This window comes from Mustela nivalis (genome assembly GCF_964662115.1).
Source record: "Mustela nivalis genome assembly, chromosome: 18".
NCBI classification, from domain to species: Eukaryota; Metazoa; Chordata; class Mammalia; order Carnivora; family Mustelidae; genus Mustela; species Mustela nivalis.
Window position 1 is genome coordinate 58,717,507 of NC_139037.1, and position 26,080 is coordinate 58,743,586.

Below are 26,080 nucleotides of genomic sequence, written 5' to 3' on the forward strand. Positions count from 1 at the left end.
CGGGACTCAGGTGCGTTCTCCGGGGAAGTTTGAATGGGTCGTGGACAGCGAACCTGAAAGACTTTAATCAGTGAAAAGATGGCTGCTACGGCGGCCTCCTGGGGCGGAAGTGCCTGCGACCAACAGGCGCTCCTGGACTACACTTCCCAGAATTCCCGAAAACCACCGTCTTCAATGGAAGTACCTGCGACTACACGGCACTCCTGGACTACACTTCCCAGAATCCCGCGGAGGGACGGGAGGGAAGGTTTACAGACACGCCTCACTATAGCGGCAGGATGTGATTACTAGGGTTCCAGACTCTCTGGGGCTGGGGGTAAGGGGCCGTGGTTAATATTACCTTTCACCGACTGTGGGACCGAAAAAGAGAAAGATGCTCCCCTTAGGCGGAGATGCCTGACTGCTCTAAGCTCCCGGTTTTCAAAAGAGGGTCTGGGCAGAGGTCTTTACTATTCTAGCACGTCGGCGTCAGGAGAGTGTAGATTCTGTTCCTCGAAAGGCGGAGAATCTGAGTACCGCTTCAGACATGCTGGAGGGACTAAAACACACAAATCCACTGTCTACAACAGAGACTTCCTGGTAAACCCCAAAGAGCTTCACCATAGGATTAAGACCAAAAGGAAACATGGCCTTCTTGGGCAGGAACTAAACGCAAACGTAAAGTCACCTCAGTCCCTGAAATTGCGTGAAAGTGAATTGCTGGCATCTTCCAACCCTTGCAGAAGCAAGTGAAAAGTCCTTTGCAAAGAAAGATGTCAATCATCATCCTGGGCCTCAAATTATTTCTGTAACTAGAATTTGTGATGTCAATATTACACCAAGAGAACTTTCAGGGGGACAAAAAGCATTACTCGGCATACAGAGGGCCATTTCATAATGATAAAAGATTCAAAGTGCCAGAAAGTAATGACTTCAGTTTATACTTTATAAAGGGGAAATTGACAGAACTACAAAGAGAAAGATTCAAACTCAGTTGGAACTGGAGGGGTTTTTCCTTAAAAAATATTTTATCATATGGACTCACTTGTGGAGCATAAGGAATAATACGGAGAACATTGGAAGAAGGAGAGAAGAAGGGAGTTGGGGGAAATGGGAGGGGCAGATGAACCAGGAGAGCATGTGGACTCTGAGAAACAAACAGAGTTTTAGAGGGGGAGGGGAGTGGGGGTTTGGGTGAGTCTTGTGGTGGGTATTAAGGAGGGCACTGGGTGTGATGCATAAACAATGAAACTTGGAACACTGAAAAGCTAAAATAAAGTTTAAATTTTTAAAAAAAGGTTTTATTTATTTTAGAGAGTGTGTGAGCAGGGTAGGAGCAGAGGGAGAGACTCTCAAGCAGTTTCCCTGCTGAGCAGGGACTTCAGATCATGACCTGAGCCCAAAGCAAGAGTCACACACTTAACCAACTGAACCACCCCACCCAGGTGCCCTGGAACTGGAGATTTTAACACACATGTATAGAAGGAAGTGTTAAGCCTTAAATGCATATTTTTAAATAGAAGAGTAGCTGAAAATCCATTGTGAAAACATCAATCTCAGAAAGTGAATAAACAAATAGCAAAACTAAAGAAAGCAGATAGAATAAAATAAGAGCACATTGATAAAAAAACAAACAAAATTAAGTGGATCCTCCCCTCCCACAAAAGGCCAAGAGATCACCTTGTGGATAAAGCAATAAAATTGATAAAAGTATGGTGAGAATGACTAAGAAAATACTGCGTATAAGAAATAGCCAGTATCAGAAATAAAAAAGAGAACATCATTAAATATTATCATGATTTGTGAACAACCTTATAAAATACATAAACCTTATAAGAATATATTCATAAATTTAAATGAAATCAATATATTTCTAGAAAAACAGAAATATAAACTTATATAATAAAATTATTACTTGATGAAATCATGGAAACTTCACTTTTTGAAACTGGGAATGAGAAGACAACGCTGATAATAACTACTTAAAATTGTAATGGATCTTGTATCCAGCAAACTTGTCAAACTCATCTATAAATTTTAACGTTAGTGTCACATTCATCTGGGCTTTCTATACACTTAATCATGTTATTGTAGGTAACAACAATTTTATTTCTTATTTTCCCGCCTGTACACCTTCTCTTTACTTTCCATTCCTTCATGAACTGGCGAGGATCACTTTATTTCCTCTAACATATTTTCAATTTTTATTTATGTCTTAAATAAACCAGAGATGTACTCACACAAGTAAATACATTAGTATCTATCTCTTACTAATAAGAACTTTTTTGTAAATTCGTCTCCACCCACAACGTGAGGCTTGAACTCACAACTAGGAGCTCAAGAGTCACATGCTTCAGCACCTGAACCAGCCAGGGGCCCCTGATAACATTTTTAAAGCCTAAATATATTATACAATTATACATTTAAGAAAAGTAAAAATATTTAATAACAATTTATACCCAAGCCCTGATTTAAAAAAAAATGTTGAATTGTGTTAAATATGACTACTTAGACTAATTTTTTTGAATCCAGATGTTAAAGAAAAAAGAGCCATGGGGCACCTGGGTGGCTCAGTCATTAAGCATCTGCCTTTGGCTCAGGTCATGATCCCAGGGTCCTGGGATCGAACCCCACATCAGGCTCCCTGTTCGGCGGGAAGCCTGCTTCTCCCTCTTCCACTCCCCCTGCTTGTGTTCCCTCTCTCGCTGTGTCTCACTCTGTCAAATAAATAAATAAATATATTTTTTAAAAAGACCCATACATTTGATTTATTGGATATCACTATTAAATAGCTCTAAAATGATGTGCTTTTCATTCTTTCTTTTTTTTTTAAGATAAGACTGAATTCATGGACAATCACATTATTTTCCCTACACTTGGAATATTTTGGATTTGGCTAATTGCCCCAGCAACATTGAAAGCTATATCTCAATGGAACAATAATTACAAGATTCTTGTGTCTTTTTTATGTATCTGTGTTCCAAATTCTTCTGGGAAATCATCCTCCAAGAACCATGCCTGACTTAATGCAACATGGCACAGAGAACAGATACAGGCTACTTTCTTCTTTCCTTGTTTGCATTACATATTCTGATTATTGATACCTTGTCAGTTTTAGAAATTACAAATATCCTTTCCTAACTGGGCACATATTTTTAAATTTTGTCTATTGTGTCCTTCATTGAAGAGAAATCATTGATTTTAAAATGACCACTAATTTTTTTTCTTAATCTCTGTCTTTTGAAACTCCTCAGGCAAAAATATTTCTTTGTGCTTGTTTAAAATTAAATTTCTAGGGGCACCTGGGTGGCTCAGTGGGTTAAAGCCTCTGCCTTCGGCTCAGGTCATGATCCCAGGGTCCTGGAATCGAGCCCCGCATCGAGCTGTCCGCTCCACGGATAGCCTGCTTCCTCCTCTCTCTCTCTTTCTACCTGCCTCTCTACCTACTTGTGATCTCTGTCTGTCAAATAAATAAATAAATAAAATCTTAAAATTAAATTTCTAGACTTGTCTTTCATATGTAGGTCCTTTAAATGTTTTGGAAGCTATGTGAGTACATCTTATTATATGGGGATTCACTTTTTTAAAAAAAATATTTTATTTATTTATTTGACAGACAAAGATCACAAGCAGGCAGAGAGGCAGGCAGAGAGAGAGGAAGGGAGGCAGGCTCCCCACTGAGCAGAGAGCCTGATGTGGGACTTGATCCCAGAACCCTGGGATCATGACCTGAGTGGAAGGCAGAGGCTTAACCCACTGAGCAACCCAGGGGCCCCATGGGGATTCACTTTTATTTTCTCCAAGAAAAATTCTTTAAAAATGGACAGTGATATTCATGGTTTTAAGATTCAGTATCATAAAGATGTCATACTGTCCCCAAATAATCTGTAGTATTAATCAAACCCCAATAACAATACAGTATTTTCCCCCTGGAAGATGCTAAGATGATTATAAACATTATGTGGGAAATAAAAGAGCTAAGAAAAGTTGAAATAATCTGAAATAAAAAATGAAAAGGAAAACTTACATTAATCGACACTAAATCCTATTAAAAATCCACAATATAAGACAGTCTGGAGTTTGCTCAGGGATAGACAGGCGAGCCTGGGTGGCTCAGTCAGTTAAGCTGCTGCCTGTGGCTCAGGTCATGATCCCAGGGTCCTGGGATCGAGTCCCACACTGGGTTCCTTGCTCAGAGGGGAGCCTGCCTCTCTCTCTCTCTCTCTGACAAGTAAATAAGTAAATAAATAAATAAAATCTTTAAAAAAAAAAAGAGGGATAGACAGGTGAGGAGAATAGAGATAAAAATCTATATTGAAACAGACATTATACCTGACGTGTATAAAGAAAACAATGCAACAGAGAGGGTAAAGAGGTCTTGCAACTTCTATATATGGTTCTTGGTCAGCTGGGTATCTCTATGGGAAAAAAACACTGGTCATTGTCTCATAGGATATTAAAGTAGAAATTCCAGAAGTCTGCAGATTTAAATTTGAAGAGTAGACAATGATAATGTAGGAAAAAAACAAGAACAGATTGCTTACCTTGGAGTAGGAAGAACTTCTTTTTTTTTTTTTAAGATTTTATTTATTTATTTGACAGAGAGAGATCACAAGTAGGCAGAGAGGTAGTTACCTGCCTCTCGAGAGAGGAAGGGAAGCAGGCTCCCCGCTAAGCAGAGAGCCTGATGAGGGGCTCAATCCCAAGACCCTGGGATCATGACCTGAGCCGAAGGCAGAGGCTTTAACCCACTGAGCCACCCAGGCACCCCTAAGTAAGAAGAACTTCTTAATACAAAAAAAATCACACAATGTAAAAGAAGAAAATTGAAAAATTATACTATTTTAAAGTTAAATACTGTTAATCAAAACATACACTAATAGAATGAAATGGCAAAAAGTCAGAGATGTTACCAAACATGTATGGAACAAAGGCTCTTATGTAAAATGTAAGACTTCAAATCAATAAGACAGGCATCCCAACATAAAACATAGACAAAAGACTTAAAGGGTGCCTGGGTGGCTCAGTTGTTAAACATCTGCCTTCGGCTTGGGTCATGATCCCAGGATCCTGGGATTGAGCCCCACATCGGGCTCTCTGCTCAGCAGGGAGCCTGCTTCCTTCTCTCTCTCTGCCGGCTTGTGATCTCTCTCTCTCTCTGTCAAATAAATACATAAACAATCTTTAAAAAAAAAAAGACTTAAGTAAACAACTCAGAAAAGAGGATGTCAAAGTAGCCAATAATCATGAAAAGGTACTAAATTCCATATCATAAGGTAAATTCAAATTACATTATTATGAGATACCAGCACATTCTGATCAGAAAGTCTAAAATTTATTTTTTTTTAAGATTTTATTTATTTGACAGACAGAAATCACAAGTAGGCAGAGAGGCAGGCAGAGAGAGAGAGAGAGGAGGGAAGCAGGCTCCCTGCCGAGCAGACAGCCTGATGCAGGGCTCGATCCCAGGACCCTGGGACCATGACCGGAGCCGAAGGCAGAGGCTTTAACCCACTGAGCCACCCAGGTGCCCCAAGGCTAAAATTTAAAACACTGAAAAAACCAAATGGGTAAAGATGCCAATGTTTGCATATCACTAGTGAGAGTGTAAAATGGTATAACCACTTTGGAATACTGTTTGAAAGTACCTACAAAAAAATAAACATATCTATCCCACCCATATTAATTTTCCTCAAATAAATGTATTATACATTAAAAACAAGACACGTTTTAGACTGTTCATGTCAGTACTCAGTGTGATATCCAAAAATTGGAAATTACCCTCTATCCATCAATAATGGAATGACTAGATCATGGTACATTTACACACTCCAATAATATCCAACAATGAAAGTAAAGTTCAGTTCTCTGCTCCCAACAATATGTTGATGAACATCATGATATGATGTTGAGTGAATGAAGCCAGATATAAAATATATACTCTATGTTGTACATAGAGTATGACTCCATTTCCATAAAGCACAAAACAGGCTTGGGGCACCTGAGGGCTCAGTGGGTTAAGCCTCTGCCTTCGGCTCAGGTCATGATCTCAGGGTCCTGGGATCGAGCCCTGCATCAGGCTCTCTGCTCAGCAGGGGGCCTGCTTCCCTTCCTCTCTCTGCCTGCCTCTCTGCCTACTTGTGATCTTTCTCTGTCAAGTAAATTAAAAAAATAAATTTTTTAAAGTACAAAAGAGGCTAAATGAATTTCTGCCACTATGAGTTAGTGGCTACCACAGGGTAAAGGAAGTAACTGGAATGAGCCAAGAGGGGTGTTTCTAAGATACTGGGTTTGTCCTGGTCCTCCAGGAATTGGACACCAAGATGCTAAGCAAGACTTTTTTTTTTTTTTTTAAGCAAGACTCTTAATGAACAAATATTTTATTAGTCAGGGGCCTGGGTGGTTCAGTAGGTAAGCGTTTGCCTTCAGCTCAGGTCAGTTCTACATCAGGCTCCCTGCTTGGCGGGGAGTCCGCTTCTCCCTCTGCTCCCCGTCCTCCACCAGCTTGTGCTCACTTGCTTGTGTGCACTCTCTCTCTCACAAAAATAAACGAATAAAATCTTTTTAAAAACACAAACATTTTATTAGGGCTAACATCTGTGAAAGAAAATGATAGGGAGCTTGGGGCAGAGGCTGCCTGAGCCATGAGATCATGGTACAAGTGTGACCCTGAGTGAAGAAATCTTGGACGGAAGATTTGGTGACCATCCTAGAATGCCTTGTAATCTAAGTAAAGTTCTCCAAAGCTGTCAGAGTCCCTAAAAAAAATTCACTGTATAGAGGAGTCCAGCCTCCAAGGATCTTAGGATTCTTATTGTGTTGACCAGGAGCAATCATGGTAAATCTACCACCAGATTTGTGTAAAATCTGGTTTGAAATCAGATTTGTGTAAAATCTGGTCGTAGATTTTAGAACACAGCAGCAGGAGTCTTTGGTCAATTATGTTCCCTCGAGTCAATTAATTGTGAAGCAGGAAACTGTCTTATCTGATATTCCCCCATGATTAGATTTGATTGTCTATTTTTTGGCAGTAATAATGGTGAAGCGACATCCTATCAGGAGGCCTAAAATGTTGGTTTGTTCTATTATCAGTGAAATGAACATCTTGGCTGAGAGTATTAACTGGATTTTGCCATTATAGACCTTCTCTGTTTTCTTTTATAATTAATAATACTTTATGGAGAGACATTTTCAACTGTGTAGAAACCATCCTGTTTCTCAGGAACTTTAAACTAATAAGCCATACCTTCAGTCTTATGGGTTGGGAGGACAACAAATAATTTTTTTTTCATCTCCTGAGTTTTCTGTAACAAATTCCCTGACAACCTATTATGGTATCTTACAACAGCAAAACAAAACAAAACAAAACAAAAACAAAAAACAAACAAAAAAAAAAACCCCAAACAAACAAAAAAACCAAAAACAAACCAAAATGAAGGCACTGGGTTTTTGACATCATGTATGCTGAGAAATTTAAGACAGAGCTGAGACCGCTATCTTTGGAGAGGCCTGCTTGCAAGGCTCATTCTTGATCAGTATCTGGATACTTGGATTGCTCTGGAGGATTCCTAATATTCACTAAGAGTAGCTCACAGTGCCTAAACTCTGTGCAATGTGGTTTATGCTGAATATCTATTTTCCTGCTGAGAGTCTCTAATTTTGGTACATGCTGGGCAGAGAATGCCTAAGTGACCAGCCCCCCAGTAAAAAAAATCTAGGGCCCTGAATCTCTGGTGCATCTCTGGTGACAGTTACATGTTATCACAATTTAGTGCTCAAGAAACCTAGTACATTGTGATTCCATAAGGAGAGAACTCTTGGAAACTCACACCTGACATCCTCCAGATTTCATCCTACCTACTTTTCCTCTTTTGCTTTGTATCCTTTCAGTGTGACAAATCGGTGTGAGCACTCCTAGTGTCTCGTGAGTACTCATAGGGAATGAAAGCACATGGAAGTAGCCGTAGGAACCCCCAACATATCACACAAATTGAGACAACACAGACCTTAGTAAATACCTAGCATCCTATGAATGTGTGGTCCAGAAAATCAATTGTGGGAACCTCTCTTGACTTAATATTATTTGCTGAGTAAAGCCCTTTAATCCACTACAATGAAAAATCACCATTGTGTCTGACTATGGAATAGCATTCAAACCTGCTCTTCATCTTTATTGGTTCCACATCCAGAGGGTCAACGTCTATTATTTTATGTTCTTTCTTCATGCACACCTTTTTCGAAAAGGACTCTTTTGTTGTTGTTGTTAATGCCCCCACAACATATGTTCATTTTGCTTTAGCTCCAGGATGTTCCCACTCCCTGTTAGGAATTTATACTTCAAGCGGAGCATGCACTTATTACAAAGATACAACTGCTAAAACTCATGAAGTTATTTGTCTATGTTAAACAGTCAGAGAAGCTCTTGGCTTTGAAAATTGGCTTCCAGAGCCCATTCTTTAATTTTTATCTTATGTACGCCATATGATAATATAGAACCCTTACAATGGCTTAATTTAAACGGATAATTACCTGGTACATTCCTAAATTCTATTACAGTAATTTACTGCTTTGATAATATTCCATATTCAATGAAAAACTGAAACATAAATGGAAAGATAACAAGGATGGAGGAGAGAGGTATTTTTAAAAAATGGGAAAAGACCACAAAATAAATGCTCCTTGCCAAGGAAAACCACCATGGAACAGCATCCCTTTATACATTGTCTTATACATGTACACATATACACACGCATGCACACAGAGACAGACTCACAAGTATTTATGTTTATGCTATGAAAGCTACAATCTATGATTTTTCAAAGCCTAACATGTGTTTCTGTCATTAGTTATCTGCCATAATCTTAATGGCTTCACGTTAACAAAGGAATACACCAAAACTCAAATTCCTACATATGTGTACTTACTCCCATTTATAAAAACTCAGTGAAATCATCAATATGGTGCTCATCTTTTTGGTATTTTAATCTCATAATCTTAATTTCCAAATATAAGATTTCCAAATCAAAGAGACATATTATCTATATTGACATATACTCCTTTCCCAGAAAAATGCTTCAGAGCTTCCAATAGGGAAAAGCATATAACTATCAATCTTGCCTCAAAAAATACATTTGATAAAATTATCAAATTCCCACAAATTTGGGGGGCATTCTTTTCATGGGTGTGGGGAATAAAATACAGACCCTATGTGAGAAGTTTTGATAAATACTACAGTAATTAGAAGACAAACATTTTGAGCTGGGATGGAAATGCAGTTAGAAATCACCAATTCAAGGCTGATTAAGAAAATTGTTGGGGCGCCTGGGTGGCTCAGTAATTGTGTGTCTCCTTTGGCTCAGGTCATGGTCCCAGTATCCTGGGATTGAGCCCCACATCAGCCTCCCCGCTTGACCAGGAAGCCTGCTTCTCCCTCTCCCACTCTCCCTGCTTGCATCCCCTGTCTGCCAAATAAATAAATAAAATCTTTTTAAAAAATTGTTATTGGTAACTACTGGTGACACTTTCAAAGTGTTACAATAAATTCCTGCCTTAACATTGATAGATAAAAAAGATTAGGTATGTGAAATGCAGTTAAATCCTAGCTAATATAAAACATTTTTCCAGTTTGTACTGTCAGAAAAATTACAAAAGATAGTTCAATATACACTGTATACAATCCTTGGAAAACCAGACAAGGGCCCAGATAAGAATCCAACTTGAGAACAGAGGCTGTGGGAAGAGAAGAACCAACTGTAGTAATTACACTAATATTGTGGATTTAAGATCAGGTGGTTTTCTACATTTCCACAAATGTTCATTTTCCTGAATTAATTTTATTTTGCAGGTTTCCTCCTCTGGATCAATCTTCCTATGTTTGTTTAACATACAAGCAGTGAGCACACCTACAAGTGCTAGTCAATGTTAAGGCTGTGTAGATCTTTTAAAAACTTTTATTTAAATTCCAGTTAGTTCACATACAGTGTGTTAGTTTCAGGTGTACAATATGGTGATTCAGCAATCCCATATATCACCCAGTGCTCATCGTTTAAGTGCTCTCCTTAATCCCCATCTCCCAAACCACCTCCCCTCTGGTAACAGCTTGTTCTCTATATAAAGAGTCTGTTTCTTGGTTTGCCTCTCTTTTTCTCCCTTTGCTCATTTGTTTTGTTTGTTTTTTAAGATTTTATTTATTTATTTGAGAGAGAGCATACAAGCAGGGGCAGAGGGAAAAGCAGACTCTTCTGCTGAGCAGGGAGCCTGATGTGGGGCTCGATCCCAGGACCCTGGGTTCATGACCTAAGCCAAAGGCAGATGCTTAACTGAGTCACCCAGGCACCCCATTTGCTTTGTTTCTTAAATCATACAGTGAAATCATACAGTATTTGTCAACTTATTTCACTCAGCATAACAATCTCTAGTTCTACCTATGTTGTTGCAAATGGTAAGATTTTATTCTTTTTTTATGCTTGAATACTATTCATTGTATATATACACATCTTCTTTATCCATTCATCAGTTGGCGGTGACTTGGGCTCTTTCCATAGTTTGGCTATTGTAAGTAATGCTGTTATAAACACTAGGGTGTGTGTATCCCTTTGTATTAGTATTTTTGTATTATGTGGGTAAATACCTAGTAGTACACTCGCTAGATCATAGGGTAGTTCTACTTTTAACTTTCTGAGGAACCTCCTCCATACTGTTTTCCACAGTGGCTGCACCAGTTTGCATTCCCATCAATAGTGCAGGAGGGTTCCCCCTTTCTCCACATCCTCGCCAAAACCAGTTGTTTCTTGAGTTTAGCCATTCTGACAGTCATGAGGTGCTATCTCATTGTAGTTTTGATTTGTATTTTCCTGACAATAAGTGACACTGAGCATCTTTTCAATGTGTTTGTTGGCCATCTGGATTTCCTCTGGAAGAAACGTCTACTCATGTCTTGTGCCTATTTTTTAACTGCATTATTCATTCTTTGTTGAGTTTAATAAATTCTTTATATATTTTGGACATTAACTCCTTATCAAATATGTCACTGGCAAGTATCTTCTCCCATTCAGTAAGTTGCCTTTTAGTTTTGACTGTCTCCTTTGCTATACAGATTTTATTTTGATGTAGTCCCAATAATCTATTTTTGCTTTTGTTTCTCTTGCCTCAGGAGACCTATCTAGAAAAAAATAGCTACAGCTGATGTCAGAGAAATTACTGCCTGTGCTTTCTTCAAGGACTTTTATGGTTTCAGGTCTCACATTTAGGTCTTTCATCCATTTTGAATTTATTTTTGTGTATGGTGTTAAGAAAGTAGTCCAATTTCATTCTTTTGCATGTGGCTGTCCAGTTTTCCCAACACCATTTGTTGAAAAAAATATCTTTTTCCCATAGCATATTCTTTCCAGCTTTGTCGTAGATTAACTGACCATATAATTATGGGGTCATTTCTGGGTTTTCTATAGTTTTATTGACCAATGTGTCTATTTTTGTGCCAGTACTATACAGTTTTATTTCCTACAGTTTTGTAATATAACTTGAAGTCCAGAATGATGATGCCTCTAGCTTTGAGGGCTGTGTAGACTTAGCAGCAAAGTCCCTGCCCTCGTGGAGCTTACATTCTAGTGGGTATCAATTCTGGTATACCCATCATTATACTTGTGTTAAAGGTCAGACCAAACTCTTTTCCTAAGTACTACTACCCCCTAAGTGATTCTGAACTAAGACTCACCACACCACTTACAGGGTTTCTCCACTGTGTTATCCTGTGAAAACTGAGATATGTTCAATTATTGCTTAAATACCAACTAAACTAACACAAGTGTTTTCTCTTATGAGACTCAATGATGACAGGAATTCAGGGTTTTGCAAAGCATCATTTTGAACATCTTTCTGACGATTCTTTGATGTTCTTACTACTCTTCTTACTTTCATAAAATGTACTACCACCATGAGTTTTGCGATGATGTGAAAGTTTTGATCGCCAACGGAAGCTCTGACCACACGTCTCACATTTGTAAGGTGTCTCCCCCGTATGAACCCGCTGATGAGATTGCAGCTGTGAAGAGTGGCGGAAGACCTTGCCACACACATCACATTTGTATGGTTTCTCTTCACTGTGAACACTCTGATGAACCTTCAGACTTGAGGCCTGACTGAAGTGCTTACCACACTCCCCACACTTGTACGGTTTCTCTCCCGTGTGGACCCTCTGATGCATGTCAAGATTCAAGCTCCACTTGAAGCCCTTCCCACATTCCTCACATTTGTACGGCTTTTCCCCAGTGTGGACTTTCTGATGGGCTTGGAGGTGTGAACTGCGACCGAAACTCTTCCCACACTCTTCACATTTGAATGGTTTCTCTCCACTGTGAATTCTCTGATGGGCCAGAAGATTTGCAGCCTGCCTGAATACTTTCCCACACTCTTCACAATTAAATGGTTTCTCTCCTGTGTGGATTCTGCAATGAATTTTGAGATCTGCTCTACGATTGAATCCCTTCCCACACTCGTCACATTTGTGTGGTTTCTCACCAGTATGGATCAGCTGGTGAATCTGAAGTCGGGAACTCTGATTGAAGCCCTGTCCGCACTCTTCACACTTGTAAGGTTTCTCTACGCTGTGGGTCTTTAGATGGGATTGAAGGTATGCTCTCTGACTGAAGTCCTTCCCACATACCTCGCATTTATAGGGTCTTTCTCCCGTGTGGACTACCAGATGAACTTGATAACGGGTTTTTGTACCGAAGTTCTTCCCACACTCATCACATTTGTATGGTTTCTCTCCTGTGTGGACTCTCTGATGTGCCTGAAGATTTGAACTCATAGTAAAGCCTTTACCACACACTTTGCATACATATGGTTTCTCTCCAGTATGGATTCTCTGATGGGCCCGAAAATGCGAAGGCTGAATGAAGCCTTTCCCACACTCCTCACACTTATAAGGTTTCTCTCGTGTGTGGCCCTTCTGGTGGATATGAAGATTTGAGCTACAAAAGAAACACTTCCCACACTCCTCACATTTGAACAGTTTTTCTCCTGTGTGGACCATACAATGACTATTAAGTGATGATCTACGTCGGAAATTCTTACCACATTTATCACATTTGAAGGGTTTCTCCCCAGTGTGGATTCTCTGATGTTCCTGAAGATGTGAAGCATGAATGAAGGCCCTTCCACATTGGTCACAGTTATAAGGTTTCTCTTCCATGTGCAATTTATAATGAACATTAAGTGCTGATCTACGACAGAAGCCATTCCCACACTTCTCACATTTGAACGGCTTCTCCACAGTGTGAACTTTCTGATGAGTTTGCAGACATGAGCTCTGGCTAAATTCCTTACCACACTCATCACACTTGTAGCGTTTCTCTCCCAGATGAACTCTCTGGTGAATATGAAGTGCTGAACTATAACAGAAGCTTTTTCCACACTCACGACATATATGAGACTTCACTCCTGAGTGTGTTTGTTGATGAAGATCAAGGCTGGAGACATCACTGAAATATTTCTTAAGTTCACTAGACTGATCAGGTTTCTGGCCTGTGTGAGTTACAGACTGTCCTGCCCCAACCTGTCGGGGTGAATCACCTTGTTTGGGGAGCTGGGAACTCTTTATCATGGAGCCCTGACACCTGGTTAAGTCACTTGCAATCTGTTGCCAGATCTGCCAGCAGGAAAGCTCTTCAGATGGTTCTGTTTCTAAAACAGTCTTCATCTTACTTTGGATCTTTCCTCCTGTAGAGACAGAATGCAAAGATGTGGACAACTGAAGACTCTGTTCAGTGTTTTCAAGATTTCACATTTAGGTGAAAGCATAAAACTTTAATGAATCCAGAGAATATTCAGTTGGTCTTTTCCACTGTGTATCTTATTCTCTGGTTTACATGTATATGAAATCCAAGAGGGGGTCCAGTGGGCTTCTATCCACTATGCAAGTACACACCAAGTCTCCTTTTTTTTTTTTAATTTTTATTTATTTATGAGAGAGAGAGAGAGAACAAGCAGGGAGGAGGGGCAGAAGGAGAGGGAGCACCAGGCAGGGGGCCCAATGTGGGGCTCAATCCCAGGGCCCTGGGATCATGACCTGAACCAAAGGGAGACACTTAATGACTGAGCCATCCAGGTGCCCACACACCAAGTCTCCTAAGAGAGGTATAAGTTAGATGTCAAAGACTTAATTCAAAAATTGTAAATATGATTCAAACTGTGAACCTACGGCCATTTCCACTGAATCTGAAAGTCAGTGTACAATCTTGAATAGTAAATTATGTAGTTAATAAATAATGGAAACAGAAACATTATATAATAAAATATGAATCAACTAGAACTTCGGAAAAGCAGTAACCATCAAATTGGGGGTTCATGTTATATATCCTAATATCAAATACCTTGAAATACTTATATTTATATATGCAAAGTATTCCTGGAAATTCTGCACATTTACCTAATCTTTCTGTTTTAACAGACATTAAACGAGTAGGCTACTATTATACAGTTCTGACCACTTCTAATAATTTAAGTTCAGAGATGTATTTTCTAAAAGGTTTATCCCATTGGTATTCCCAAGTCTCTATATTTATACAAAAGTTATCTGAACACTGGAGATTGTTTTTTCACTAACCTTTTCAATCAGCTTAAGAACTCAATAATAAGGAAAAAAAGAATGTGGTTAAAAAATGAACCAAAGACCTTAATATACACCTTACTGAAGAAAATATACAGATGAGCCAATAAAAATACTGATTGTTGTGCCAATAAATCAATAAGTATTGATCTACTGGGCCAATAAAAATACAGATGTTCCACATCTTATGTAATCAGAGAAATGCAAATCCAAACACCGAGATACCCTACACACATACTAGAATGGCCAAAATCCAGAATACCAACACTATCAAATGCCACCAAGATGTGGAGCAACAGGAATTCTCATTCTTTACTGGTAGGAATGCAAAATGGTATAGAGCCACTTTGGAAGAGTTTGGTTGTTTCTTTCTTTTTTTTAGATTTTTATTTATCTGAAAGACAGAGAAAGAGAGAGTAAACACGAGCAGGGGGAGGGGCAGAGGGAGAAGCAGACTCCCTGCTGAGCAGGGGGCCCAACGCTGGGCTCAATCCCAGGACTCCACAATCATGACCTGAGCCAAAGGCAGACACTTAACCAACTGAGCCACACAAAGTACCCTGAGTTTTGTGGTTTCTTACAAAACTAAACATACTCTTACCATACTCTCCTGCTATGGCACAATTTGGAATTAACCAAAAGGAACTGAAATTTTAAGCCCATACAGAAAACTATACACAGATTTTTATAGGAGGTTTATTTATAAGGACAAAACTTGGAAGGAAGCAAGATGTCCTCCAGTAGGTGAACAGATAAATATTAGCTGTGGTACACCCATACAATGGGATATTATTTGGTGCTAAAAAGAAATGATCCCTTAAACCAAGAAAAGATATGGAGAAAATGTAAATGCGTATTACTCAGTGAAAGAATCCAAACTGCAAAGTATAATTCCTAATTACAACATTCTTGAGAAGGCAAAAGTAGGGACAGAGTAAAAAGATCAGCAGTTGCTCAGGGTCAGAGGGGAGGGATGAGGAGGTAGAGAACAGGATCTTCAGGGCAGTGTAACTACTCTGTGTGATAAGGGTGGATACCTGGCTTTATCCACTTGTCCACATCCATAAAATGTACAACACCAAGAGTACCCTAATATAAAGTACAGACTCATCCATACCAACGTGTCAATATAGAGTCATCAATGTTATCTGGCAGGGGATGTGGATGTAAGATGCTGTGGGTGCATGGGGACAGGAATTATATGGGAGATTTCTGTCCCTTCCTCTCAATTTTGCTATGAACCTAAAAAAATAGTCTTTGCTATGAATCTAAAAAAATAGTCTTTGAAAGCACTACTGAATAAAATGTTTACAAAAGAGAAATTCAGACCACCTGAGTGGCTCAGTTAGCTAAGCATCTGTCTTCGGCTCAGGTCATGATCTCAGGGTCCTGGGATCAAGGCTCTCTGCTCAGTGGGGAGGCTGCTTCCCCGTCTCTCTCTGCCTGCCTCTCTGCCTATTTGTGCCCCACCCCCCGTCAAATAAATAAATAAATAATCTTAAAAAAAAAAAAAAAGAGAGAGAGAGAGGAATTCACTCCCCTACCTGTATGAATAGTCAATTAAAAGCTGCCTCCTCTTTCAATCCAGTAGACATGTGGTAAACAGCTTCTATATAACTATACAAGCCTCAGATCACTTTATTGGAAAGTTACTTCAGTGTCGAGGTATCGAATGTCTAGAATGACTTGCGGGTTTGGGAGCAAATACCTAAAGCACATGGACTAAAACACAGCATAAAGCAGAGAGCAGAACTTAGTTTTCTATAGGCAAGTTTCCTTCATGAGGATAAAAGGGAAATAAAGCTGTACAGAAAACATACATGGCTCTAAAACCTGACAGAAACTCAGATCTCTAGGGAAAATGTGAAAACAAAAGAAATTGAGCGTGGGAGAAGGAAAAGATACGATCACAGCATGAACTCTGAAAGCCAGTACTGGAGTGGGGAGTTCAATCCTGCCAGGAACTCTTCCCAGATAGACATGTGGATCATTCCTCATGATTTCTAGGTCTCTGCTCAAAGTGAGCCCAGCAACGAGGACCTTTATCGCCCACTGTAAAATAATTGATTCTGTCCTAACCCAGTTCACCTCCGGGGACTCCCATCCCTAGCTGTTTCTGTTCCTCGTGGCACCTTGCACCATGTGACACGCTAAGTCATCTGCTGTTCACCACGTCTTTCCCACCATCATGCAGCATCAAGGGGGGAAGCATGTTACACCTTGTAGGCTGAACACATTTTACACTTTCCTACTTTATAACCAATGTCCAAAATCATGCCCGGAACATGGTGCGTAGTCAACAAATCCATGTTGAATGACTAAATGAATCCCAGTTTGACCATTCTGGTGAGAGTTTAAGCCAAGTCCTAGAAGGAAAACATCTTTTCCAAGTAAGTTATTTGAAACAGAAAAGGGACAGAACACTGTGGTCTTGCTGAGAAGCTGAAAAGCTGGACAGGGGACATCAAGAGCCAGAGGTACATGAAGCAGGATGCTAATAAGAAAATCAAAGATGGGGGTGCCTGGGTAGCTCAGTCAGTAGGGTATCTGCCTTCAGCTCAGGTCATGATCTCAGTGTCCCAAGATTGGCCCCATTTTGGCTCTCTGCTCAGTAGGAGTCTGCTTCTTTCTCTCTGTGCTCACTCTCTCATGTAAAAAAAAAAAAAAAAAAAAAAAAGAGACAAACCATAAGTGACTCTTAATCTCACAAAACAAACTGAGGGTTGCTGGGGGGAGGGGGTTTGGGAGAAGGGGGTGGTATTATGGACATTGGGGAGGGTATGTGTTTTGGTGAGTGCTGTGAAGTGTGTAAACCTGGTGATTCACAGACCTGTACCCCTGGGGATAAAAATATATGTTTATAAAAAATAAAAAATTATATTTAAAAAAAAAAAAAAAGAGAGAGAGAGAGAAAGATGGGAAAAGAAAGGTAGAAGAATTCCTGGGGTGAAAAGGAAGGAGGGTCTATTGCTGGTTCCTTCTGAAGCTTTAGGAGTGTCTGTCTGATGAAAGAATGTAGAAAAACAGTGCATATGTGAATGTGTGGATAAAATAGCCCATCACAATAATTTTTCAAATTAAAAAACTCCAGGATGCCTGGGTGGCTCAGTCCGTTGAGCAGCTGCCTTGGGCTCAGGTCATGGTCGGGCTCCTTGCTCAGCGAGGAGCCTGATTCTCCCTCTGCCTGCTGCTCCCTCTGCTTATACATGCTCTCTCTCTCTCTCTGGCAAACAAATAAAATCATTAACAAAACAAACAAATTAAAAAACTCCAATATGCCAGTGAGCTGGAAAGATTTAGAAGCTTATAAAAAGCTTTCAGAAAAAAGAGCCAGGACAGAAACCATCAAAGCATCACAGCCAATAAGACAGGGGGTCATTACATAAAATGCCTATGAAAGTCACAGGTATGAACTGACATATGAAATGTTTGTTCTGATTACAATGAAAGATCTATTTCTCAGTATGGCTCGTGTTCAAAAAAAACTTGAAAACTTTGGTTCTAGAAGTTTACCCAGTTTTTTTTTTTTTTTTTTTCTTAAAGATTGTATTTACTTATTTGACAGAGAGAGACAATGAGAGAGGAAACACAAGCCGGGGAGTGGGAGAGGGAGAAGCAGGCCTTTGCCAAACAGGGAGCCGGATGTGGGGCTCGATCCCAGGACCCTAGGATCATGACCTGAGCCAAAGGCAGATGCTTAACAACGGAGCCACCCAGGCATCCCAACCCAGTTTTTAATTACACGAATTGTTCAAATGGAAAGGTAAGTTTCAAGAACAGAATCTTGGGAAAATAATACTTAGGTGAGTATGTACTTTTCTGGTAGACAGTGCAGTTCATGGTTTTATTTAACAAATCGCCCCTTAAAAAGAGTAGACGTTTGGGGCTTCTGGGTGGCTCAGGCAGTCAAGCAGTTTCAGTTTATTTCGGTTCAGGTCATGATCATAGGGTTGTGAGATTGAGCCCCACATCAGGTTCCAAGTTTGGCAGGGTGTCTGCTTGGAGGTTCTCTCTCTCTCTCTCCCTCTGCCCCTCCTACCGCTCACACACATGCTCTCTCAAATAAATCAATCTTGAAAAAAAAAAAAGCAGTAGCTGTGTGAGGGGAACAGGGAGTATCTCTCAGGATGTGATAGCAAGTTTCCTGATTCTCTCTAGGTTAGAATGTTCACCAGTTGAAAAACACCCTATCTTCATAAAAAATCAAGGAAAAACTATAACATCTATACTCTTCAACATTTGTTTAATGGATACACTTTAAAAAATAAAAGGCATAATGTATTGTGAGCCAGATGTACAGGCAGTATTTACATATGTGTCTCCTGCTACTCTCACCTTAAAAGTTCCCCCTCGAGGACAGGGAAGGGGAAACCAGGGGGTAGTTAACATGGGTGCGGGCTCCGAAGGAGGCAAATGGGCAGAGATGGCAAATCTTCAAGAGGAAGACAGCTTACAATCTGGCTGACAGTGTCTGACACTATAGCAAACAGGTCTTCCTCCTTCTGTGGGGGGATCTGAGAATCAGAATCAGAATTCTCATCCCACAAGTATTCTTCCCAGAAAGGAAAATGCCCCCCAGTGGAAGATTTCAGGGAAGTTGTAGGCAAAGGGTGTTTACTCAGTATGGTCACAACCACAATGCTTGTTAAGTTTCTCTGGGACACGGGTCAAGTACACAGACCCAAACATACACTCATGCCAAGGGCACCCCAAGAAAGTGAGTGAAATAGAAAGTAACTAGACAGGCATTCAGTAGAAGACAAAAAGTATTCTGCAACATCCTTCATTCACTCTGGTTTGCACATGACGTACAGCTATCTTCCTGACCCACGGAGGCATACCGGTCTCCCATCCATTGACACACTCACCAAGTCAACACGTATTTCCAGACACCTGCCACATACCCATAGAGGGCCTGTGCTCACCCACAGAAATCAGGTTTCTGAAGTTCTCCAGCATCACGTCCCCATACAGCTTCCTCTGGGCAGGGTCCAGCAGCGCCAGCTCCTCCTCTGAGAAGACCACTGCCACATCCTTGAATGTCACCGTCTCCTACAACACCAAACACATGCAACCTCAATCTTGTATCTGGTGGCCACTGGGAGTGGAGCCGTGCAGAGGAGGCGAGGATGGTGGAAAGCGCTTTCAGAATTTGAGGGACTCGAGTCCATCATAGGCTTCTAAACCCTTCCCCTTCTACCCTGCCAATGTCATACACTGACTTTCCTCAGCCTCACCAAAAAGTGTGGGAATGAAAATGATCGTTCTTTTAAAAATTGTTTTTATTAACATATAAGGTATTATTTACCCCAGGGTACAGGTCTGTGAATCATCAGGCTTACACATTTCACAGCACTCACCATAACACAGACTCTCCCCAGTGTCCATCCCCCAACCACCCTTTCCCTAACCACCCCAACCCAGCAACCCTCATTTTGTTTTGTGAGATTGAGTCTCTCATGGTGTGTCTCCTTCCCAATCCTATCTTGTTTCATTTTTTTCTTCCCTACCCCCAAAGCCCCCACCCTGCCTCTCAAATTCCTCATCAGAAAGATCATATAACTGTCTTTCTCTGATTGACTTATTTCACTCAGTATAATACCCTCTAGTTCCATCCACATTGTTGCAAATGGCAAGATTTCATTTCTTTTGATGGCTGCATAGTATTCCATTGTATATATATACCACATCTTCTTTTATCTATTCATCTGTTGATGAATGTCCGAATATTTTTGTGTCTTCATGCAGTCTACTTATAAGTAACCACGAAGAGCTCTGAATACACATCCTGGATGACCCATGTTTTGTTTTGCGGTGCCCACTGCCAACCATCCCAGAAGTATTTTGCAATTTAGCCCAAACATACTTGATTGTACCTACCTTCTTCCTCTCTCACATATGAACCCTGTCCCTTTGCTCTAACATGTGTCAAACTCACAAGCTTTGGGTAACCCTGTGGGTATGGTTGGCCCTATGTAACATTCGGCACCATGTTCTAGAAACGAAGGCCTCAGTGCGATTCCCAAGGGTGTGTACTCTGGACAATTTTGTCCGTGTGCCTGAACTTCTTCTCCATACGTGGTTCTTCTATGACAGAGTTCTTTCCAAAGATTAAACAAGGGAATACCTATAGTCTTTGGAACAGAGTAGGGCACAGAGTTAAGTGCCTAAAAAACATCTGATATTATTAGTACTATTTCTTTGTGTTGCCAGCATGAGTAATATTTTCATCACAGTGTGTGGCTGCGTTATCTCAGAGAACAGATCCTCTATCCTTACCTGTTCTGCATAAATGGTATTTAGTTTTACATATTTTTCTCATTATAATCCATCCCACAAAGAACATATATTATGTAGCTTTGTTCCCCATCTGTTGACTTGGAAATAATTGCAAGAGAAAATTAAAAGGTCAAAAATAAGCACATTCAAAATTATGATCATATGATGGTAGATTTTCTTCCCAATCTTTTTCCTACTTCCCTAATCTTTCAAGAGAATACAACAACCTGGGTTCTCCATGCGATGGTCAAGAGCAGGTTATATAACCTTCTATGGTTTTGGCAATCTGATTTGGAAGAACAATCTGTATTAGTATTCTCACTTATTTGACTGTAAATTAATAGAACTACCTTTTCAGGGGAGCCTGGGTGGCTCAATCGGTTAAGCGGCTGCCTTGGGCTCAGGTCATGATCTCAGAATTACGGGATCAAGTCCCGCATTGCTGAGCAGGGAGCCTGCTTCTCCCTTCCCACCCCCATACTTGCTATCTCTCAAATAAAAAATCTTAAAGGAAAAAAACCACAAACCTACACTTTTCAGATGTTTATTCGTATTTCTCATTTTTAACATGGCTGTGCATGTCCTTCTTTGCATGCCACTGGGTTTTTTCCCTTAACCATATGCATAAGTTGCCAGTCTCCTTTTTGGCATCACTGTGGTAAATATTTTTGCCCCAGGTTACTGTTCCTGGTAATTGCATATAAGGTGTCTTTTGCCAGAGGAATTTAAAGGTTTTTATATAGCGCCTATGCTAACTGCTGTCTTCGTGTCTGTAGCTTTGAGCAGGTCAGTGAAGGAAAGCGACCACAGGAAGAGAGATACCCTGAGACAGGGGTCAGGGAGCAGCAACACTGGTAGAGATGCTCTCTCAGAAGAGTGATCCAGGGATGCCTAGGTGGCTCAGTCGGTTAAGCCTCTGCCTTCAGCTCAGGTCATGATCCCAGGGTCCAAGTATCCAGTCCCACACTGGGCTCCTCACTCAGCGGGGAGCCAGCTTCTCCCTCTTCCTGCTGCATCCGCTGCTTGTGCCCTTGCTACCTCTCCAACAAATAAATAAAATCTTAAAAAAAAAAAAAAAAAAGGAGGAAAAAGGAGGAGTGTTGGGGTGCCTGGGTGGCTCAGTGGGTTAAAGCCTCTGCCTTCAGCTCCAGTCATGATCTCAGGGTCCTGGGATCAAGCCCCACATTGGGCTCTCTGCTCAGCAGGGAACCTGCTTCCTCCTCTCTCTCTACTTGTGATCTCTATCTGTCAAATAAATAAATAAAATTAAAAAAAAAAAAAAAAGAAGAGCCCTCTAGACATGCCACAGGGCCGAGGGCCCGAAATGAACTCTCTCTGTCTTCCTGTCTATCTCTTTCACTTGAGCAGGACACCTCACATTCCTGCCCTGGGCTTGTTGTGTGAATCTGAGTGGGGCTCTCATATTCACATGCTTAAGAAGAAGGTAAGACTGACACCTCCTTCCTTGGCTACTCTGAGGGGCCAAGCACAGAGTGCAAGTCACCGGCCGATACTAAGACTGAGGCACGGGGAAGGCGGAGTCCAGCTCTCCCTGTGTGCAAACCTCCTGCAGTATTTGTGTGAAGTGGCACTTCCAGCCTGCTCTGCTCTGGCTGCAGCGGGATATTCCACCTAAAATATAGCCTACGTGGCACATGTCAAATGTGAGGACAAAAAGGGGGCTGGAGTGTTTTCAGAGTTGACCTGAGGGGACAAGGTTTTATGCAGAAAGAGACTGCAGTGTTGCTTAAGATAGTAAAATCCCTAAACCATGGACATGTCTCTGAGTAGGAAGGAGCTCAAGATAGAAAGGTACATCGATTCAATGGGAATGGGACACAACCATAAAAAATGAGCATGACATAACATGAAAGGGGAAAAAAAAAATCAGTATTTAAAATTAGGTGTATGTTATGAATACAAATTCAGTTATGAACGCCCACAAGCATAAAAGTAGGAGAAAATGAAAACAGCTCATCTGTTAGTTGGGAAGTAATGAAGTGGGGGAACTGTTCATTTCTAGGCATTTATTCACTCCATAAAATAAGAATACAGCAAAACCCAAAAATACATACGAAGTAAATTCAAAAGGCACAAAGTAAGACCCTGATGGAAAATAGGTCCTCAAAGCCTTTAGCTCTGCTCGAGTCATCCCCAGAAAAATGTGTGACGACCTGAGTAAGGAGATGGAATCTGGAAAGTGAGAAAGGAAGCCCTACTCACCCTGACCATGGTCATGTGTCCTCCTACTTCTGGGCACGTGCAGAGTCCTACGTTGCACAGATCCCAGGAAGACAGAGCTGCACCTTGCAGGGTGCCTAGGAAGGCAGGAAAAAGGCATGAAACGTAGCCCAGGACGGTGCTCATCTACAGGGATGACGGTTGTGAGTCCATACTCGAATGTTCACAGCGCCATTATTCATTAATAACCCTTGAGCTGGAAACCACCGAAACGCAGACCTATGACCTATGCAGGAATGAACAAATTGTGGCAAATCCATACAATGGAATATTAGTGGCCAATTAAAAGGAAGGGGTGCGGATCACGCTACAGCATGGATGAACCTTGTGAACACTGCTCAAAGTGAAAGACGCCAGTCACAAAAGGTCAGATACTGTAGGATTCTCTTTATATAAAATGTCCAAAAGAGGGAAATCTATGGAGACAAAAGCAGGTTAGTGATTGCCGGGGTAACAGGGGTGAAAATGGGGGGTTAACTAAAAATGGGCATGAGGAATGGGGAAACAAAAACGGTTGAAACTGAATTATAGCAATGGCTGCACCACTCAGGAGAGTTACTAAGCATCACTGATTCAAGGGGTTCACCTGGGTGGCTCAGTTGGTTAAGTGCCTGCCTTCGGCTAAGGTCATGATCCCAGGGTCCTGGGATCGAGTCCCACATCCTGCTCCCTGCCCCATGGGGTGTCTGCTTCTCCCTCTCCCTCTTCCCCACCAGCTGCTCACTCACTCGCTCACTCAAATAAATAAATAAAACCCCTCTCTCTCAAATAAATAAATAAATCTTTTTAAAAAAATCATTGATTCATGCAACTAAAATGGGTGAATTCTAGGATATATACAATATACCTCAAGTATATTGGTAAAAATAAATGTTTGTGGGACGCCTGGGTGGCTCAGTTGGTTAAGCAGCTGCCTTTGGCTCAGGTCATGATCCCAGCGTCCTGGGATCGAGTCCCACATCGGACTCCTTGCTCAGCAGGGAGCCTGCTTCTCCCTCTGCCTCTGCCTGCCATTCTGTCTGCCTGTGCTCGCTCTCTCCCTCTCTCTCTCTGATAAATAAAAAAAAATAAAATAAAAAAAAATAAATGTTTGTTCATCTACATGTTATTTAAATTAGCAAAACTTTGAATGAATGACTGAATAAGCAAAGGGGAAGGGGAAGCTTGTCCTCACAGTAGGATGTCCACTAACAAGTGTATCTTCCCCATAAGAAGGCTTCATTAATCAAATAGTAACTTCACAATGGAGAAACCTAATAGAAATCACCTTAGCTAGTCAACAAAGTTGAGTTCACCAAAACCTAGACAAACCAGCAGCCTTTGGCTCCTGTTACGTTGCAATACAAGAATGCCTCAAGCTTCTGTGGAATCCCTGCCAACGACACATAACAGAACCTAAACATGTACACGTCAGACAAACCCCAAATGAAGAACTGTCTCCAAATGACTTCCCTCTATACTCTTCAAAAGCATCAAGAACCAGCACCTGGGTGGCTCAGTCACTTGGGTGTCCGACTGCTGATTTCGGCTCAGGTCATGACCTCAAGGGTGTTGGGACCCGAGTCCCTTGCCGGGCTCTACACTGAGTGCGGAGTCTGCTTGAGATTCTCTCTCTCCCTCTCCCTCTGCCCCTTCCCCCACTTACACTCTCCCCCTAAGTAAAGAAATAAAATCTACAAAATAAATAAATAAATACAAATAAAAGCATCAAGAACAGGGGCACCTGTGTCAGTCACTACAGCAGGTGACTCTTGATCTGGGGTCATGAGTTGAGGCCCCACACTGGGCACAGAGCTCACCCAGAAAAAAAAGTAACAACAACAAAAAAAGCATCAACGAAGAAGGCTATGGAATGCATTCCATATTAAGGGACAAAAAGATGATAAAAGTTTTGTAAAATGTTTATAAACAAATATACAGCTCAAGGCAATGCAAAAAATTGGACTTTGAACTGAGATGGGTTAGGGGAGACTGGCTATAAGGCCTTTAAATGAAAAACAGAACAAAATTAACTACAAGACTGTGGATTACATAAACAGGATGCTATATAATGTTTCCAGGATTATCGAATAGGTAACACTATTAAATACTATTAGTAATAACTTACTAGATATCTAATATTTAATAGATAACACTATTATGTAGCATAATATCTAAGAGTATCAGCTAAGTGGTGCTAGAATTCTATAATCAGCCTCTCCTAATCCCTCTTCCCAAGATACCTCCTGATATCCATATCTGGGGCTTCCTTCCTTCAGAAAGCTAGAATAAGGGGCACCTGGGTGGCTCAGTGGGTTAAGCCTCTGCCTTTAGCTCAGGTCATGATTTCAGGGTTCTGGGATCAAGCCCCGCATCGGGCTCTCTGCTCAGCAGGGAGCCTGCTTCCCTATCTCTCTGCCTGCCTCCCTGCCTACTTGTGATTTCTGTCAAATAAATAAAATCTTTAAAAAAAAAAAAAAAAGAAAAAAGGAAAAGAAAGCTAGAATAAGCTGTCATTGAATTCCATGTATATTCCTGGTGTTATGTGGCTGACAGAGCCATAAAACAGGCAAAATGTAAACAACTAGGGAATGTGGGTAAAGAGTAGATGAGAAATCCTTGCACTATTTTTGCAACTTTTCTTTTCTTTTTTTTTTTTTTTAAAGATTTTATTTATTTCTTTGACAGAGAGAAATCACAAGTAGACAGAGAGGCAGGTAGAGAGAGAGGAAGGGAAGCAGGCTCCCTGCTGAGCAGAGAGCCCGATGCGGGGCTCGATCCCAGGACGCTGAGATCATGACCTGAGCCGAAGGCAGTGGCTTAACCCACTGAGCCACCCAGGCGCCCCTTTTTGCAACTTTTCAATGCAAAAATTTTAAATTACAGCCTTAAAATATCAGGAAACAGCCATAGGAATAATAGGAATAATAAAAAGGATTAGAAAATTATATGGAAACTCATTAGTTTATTCTTTCTTCGTAGTGTTTAAAAATT

The 26,080-nt window shown here is 40.8% G+C and overlaps 1 protein-coding gene across 1 annotated transcript in view; it reads right to left on the reverse strand.

Moving 5' to 3' along the window:
* The window catches only part of ZNF226 (zinc finger protein 226), a gene marked incomplete at its 5' end in the record, with an annotated part of 43,877 nt that overhangs the window by 14,557 nt on the left and 3,240 nt on the right, over positions 1-26,080 (reverse strand). The window contains 2 exons of the mRNA XM_082711158.1: positions 19,513-19,639; positions 23,090-23,184. Of these exons, the coding sequence (XP_082567284.1) occupies positions 19,513-19,639; positions 23,090-23,184 (222 nt within the window). The remainder of the gene's footprint in view (positions 1-19,512; positions 19,640-23,089; positions 23,185-26,080) is intronic.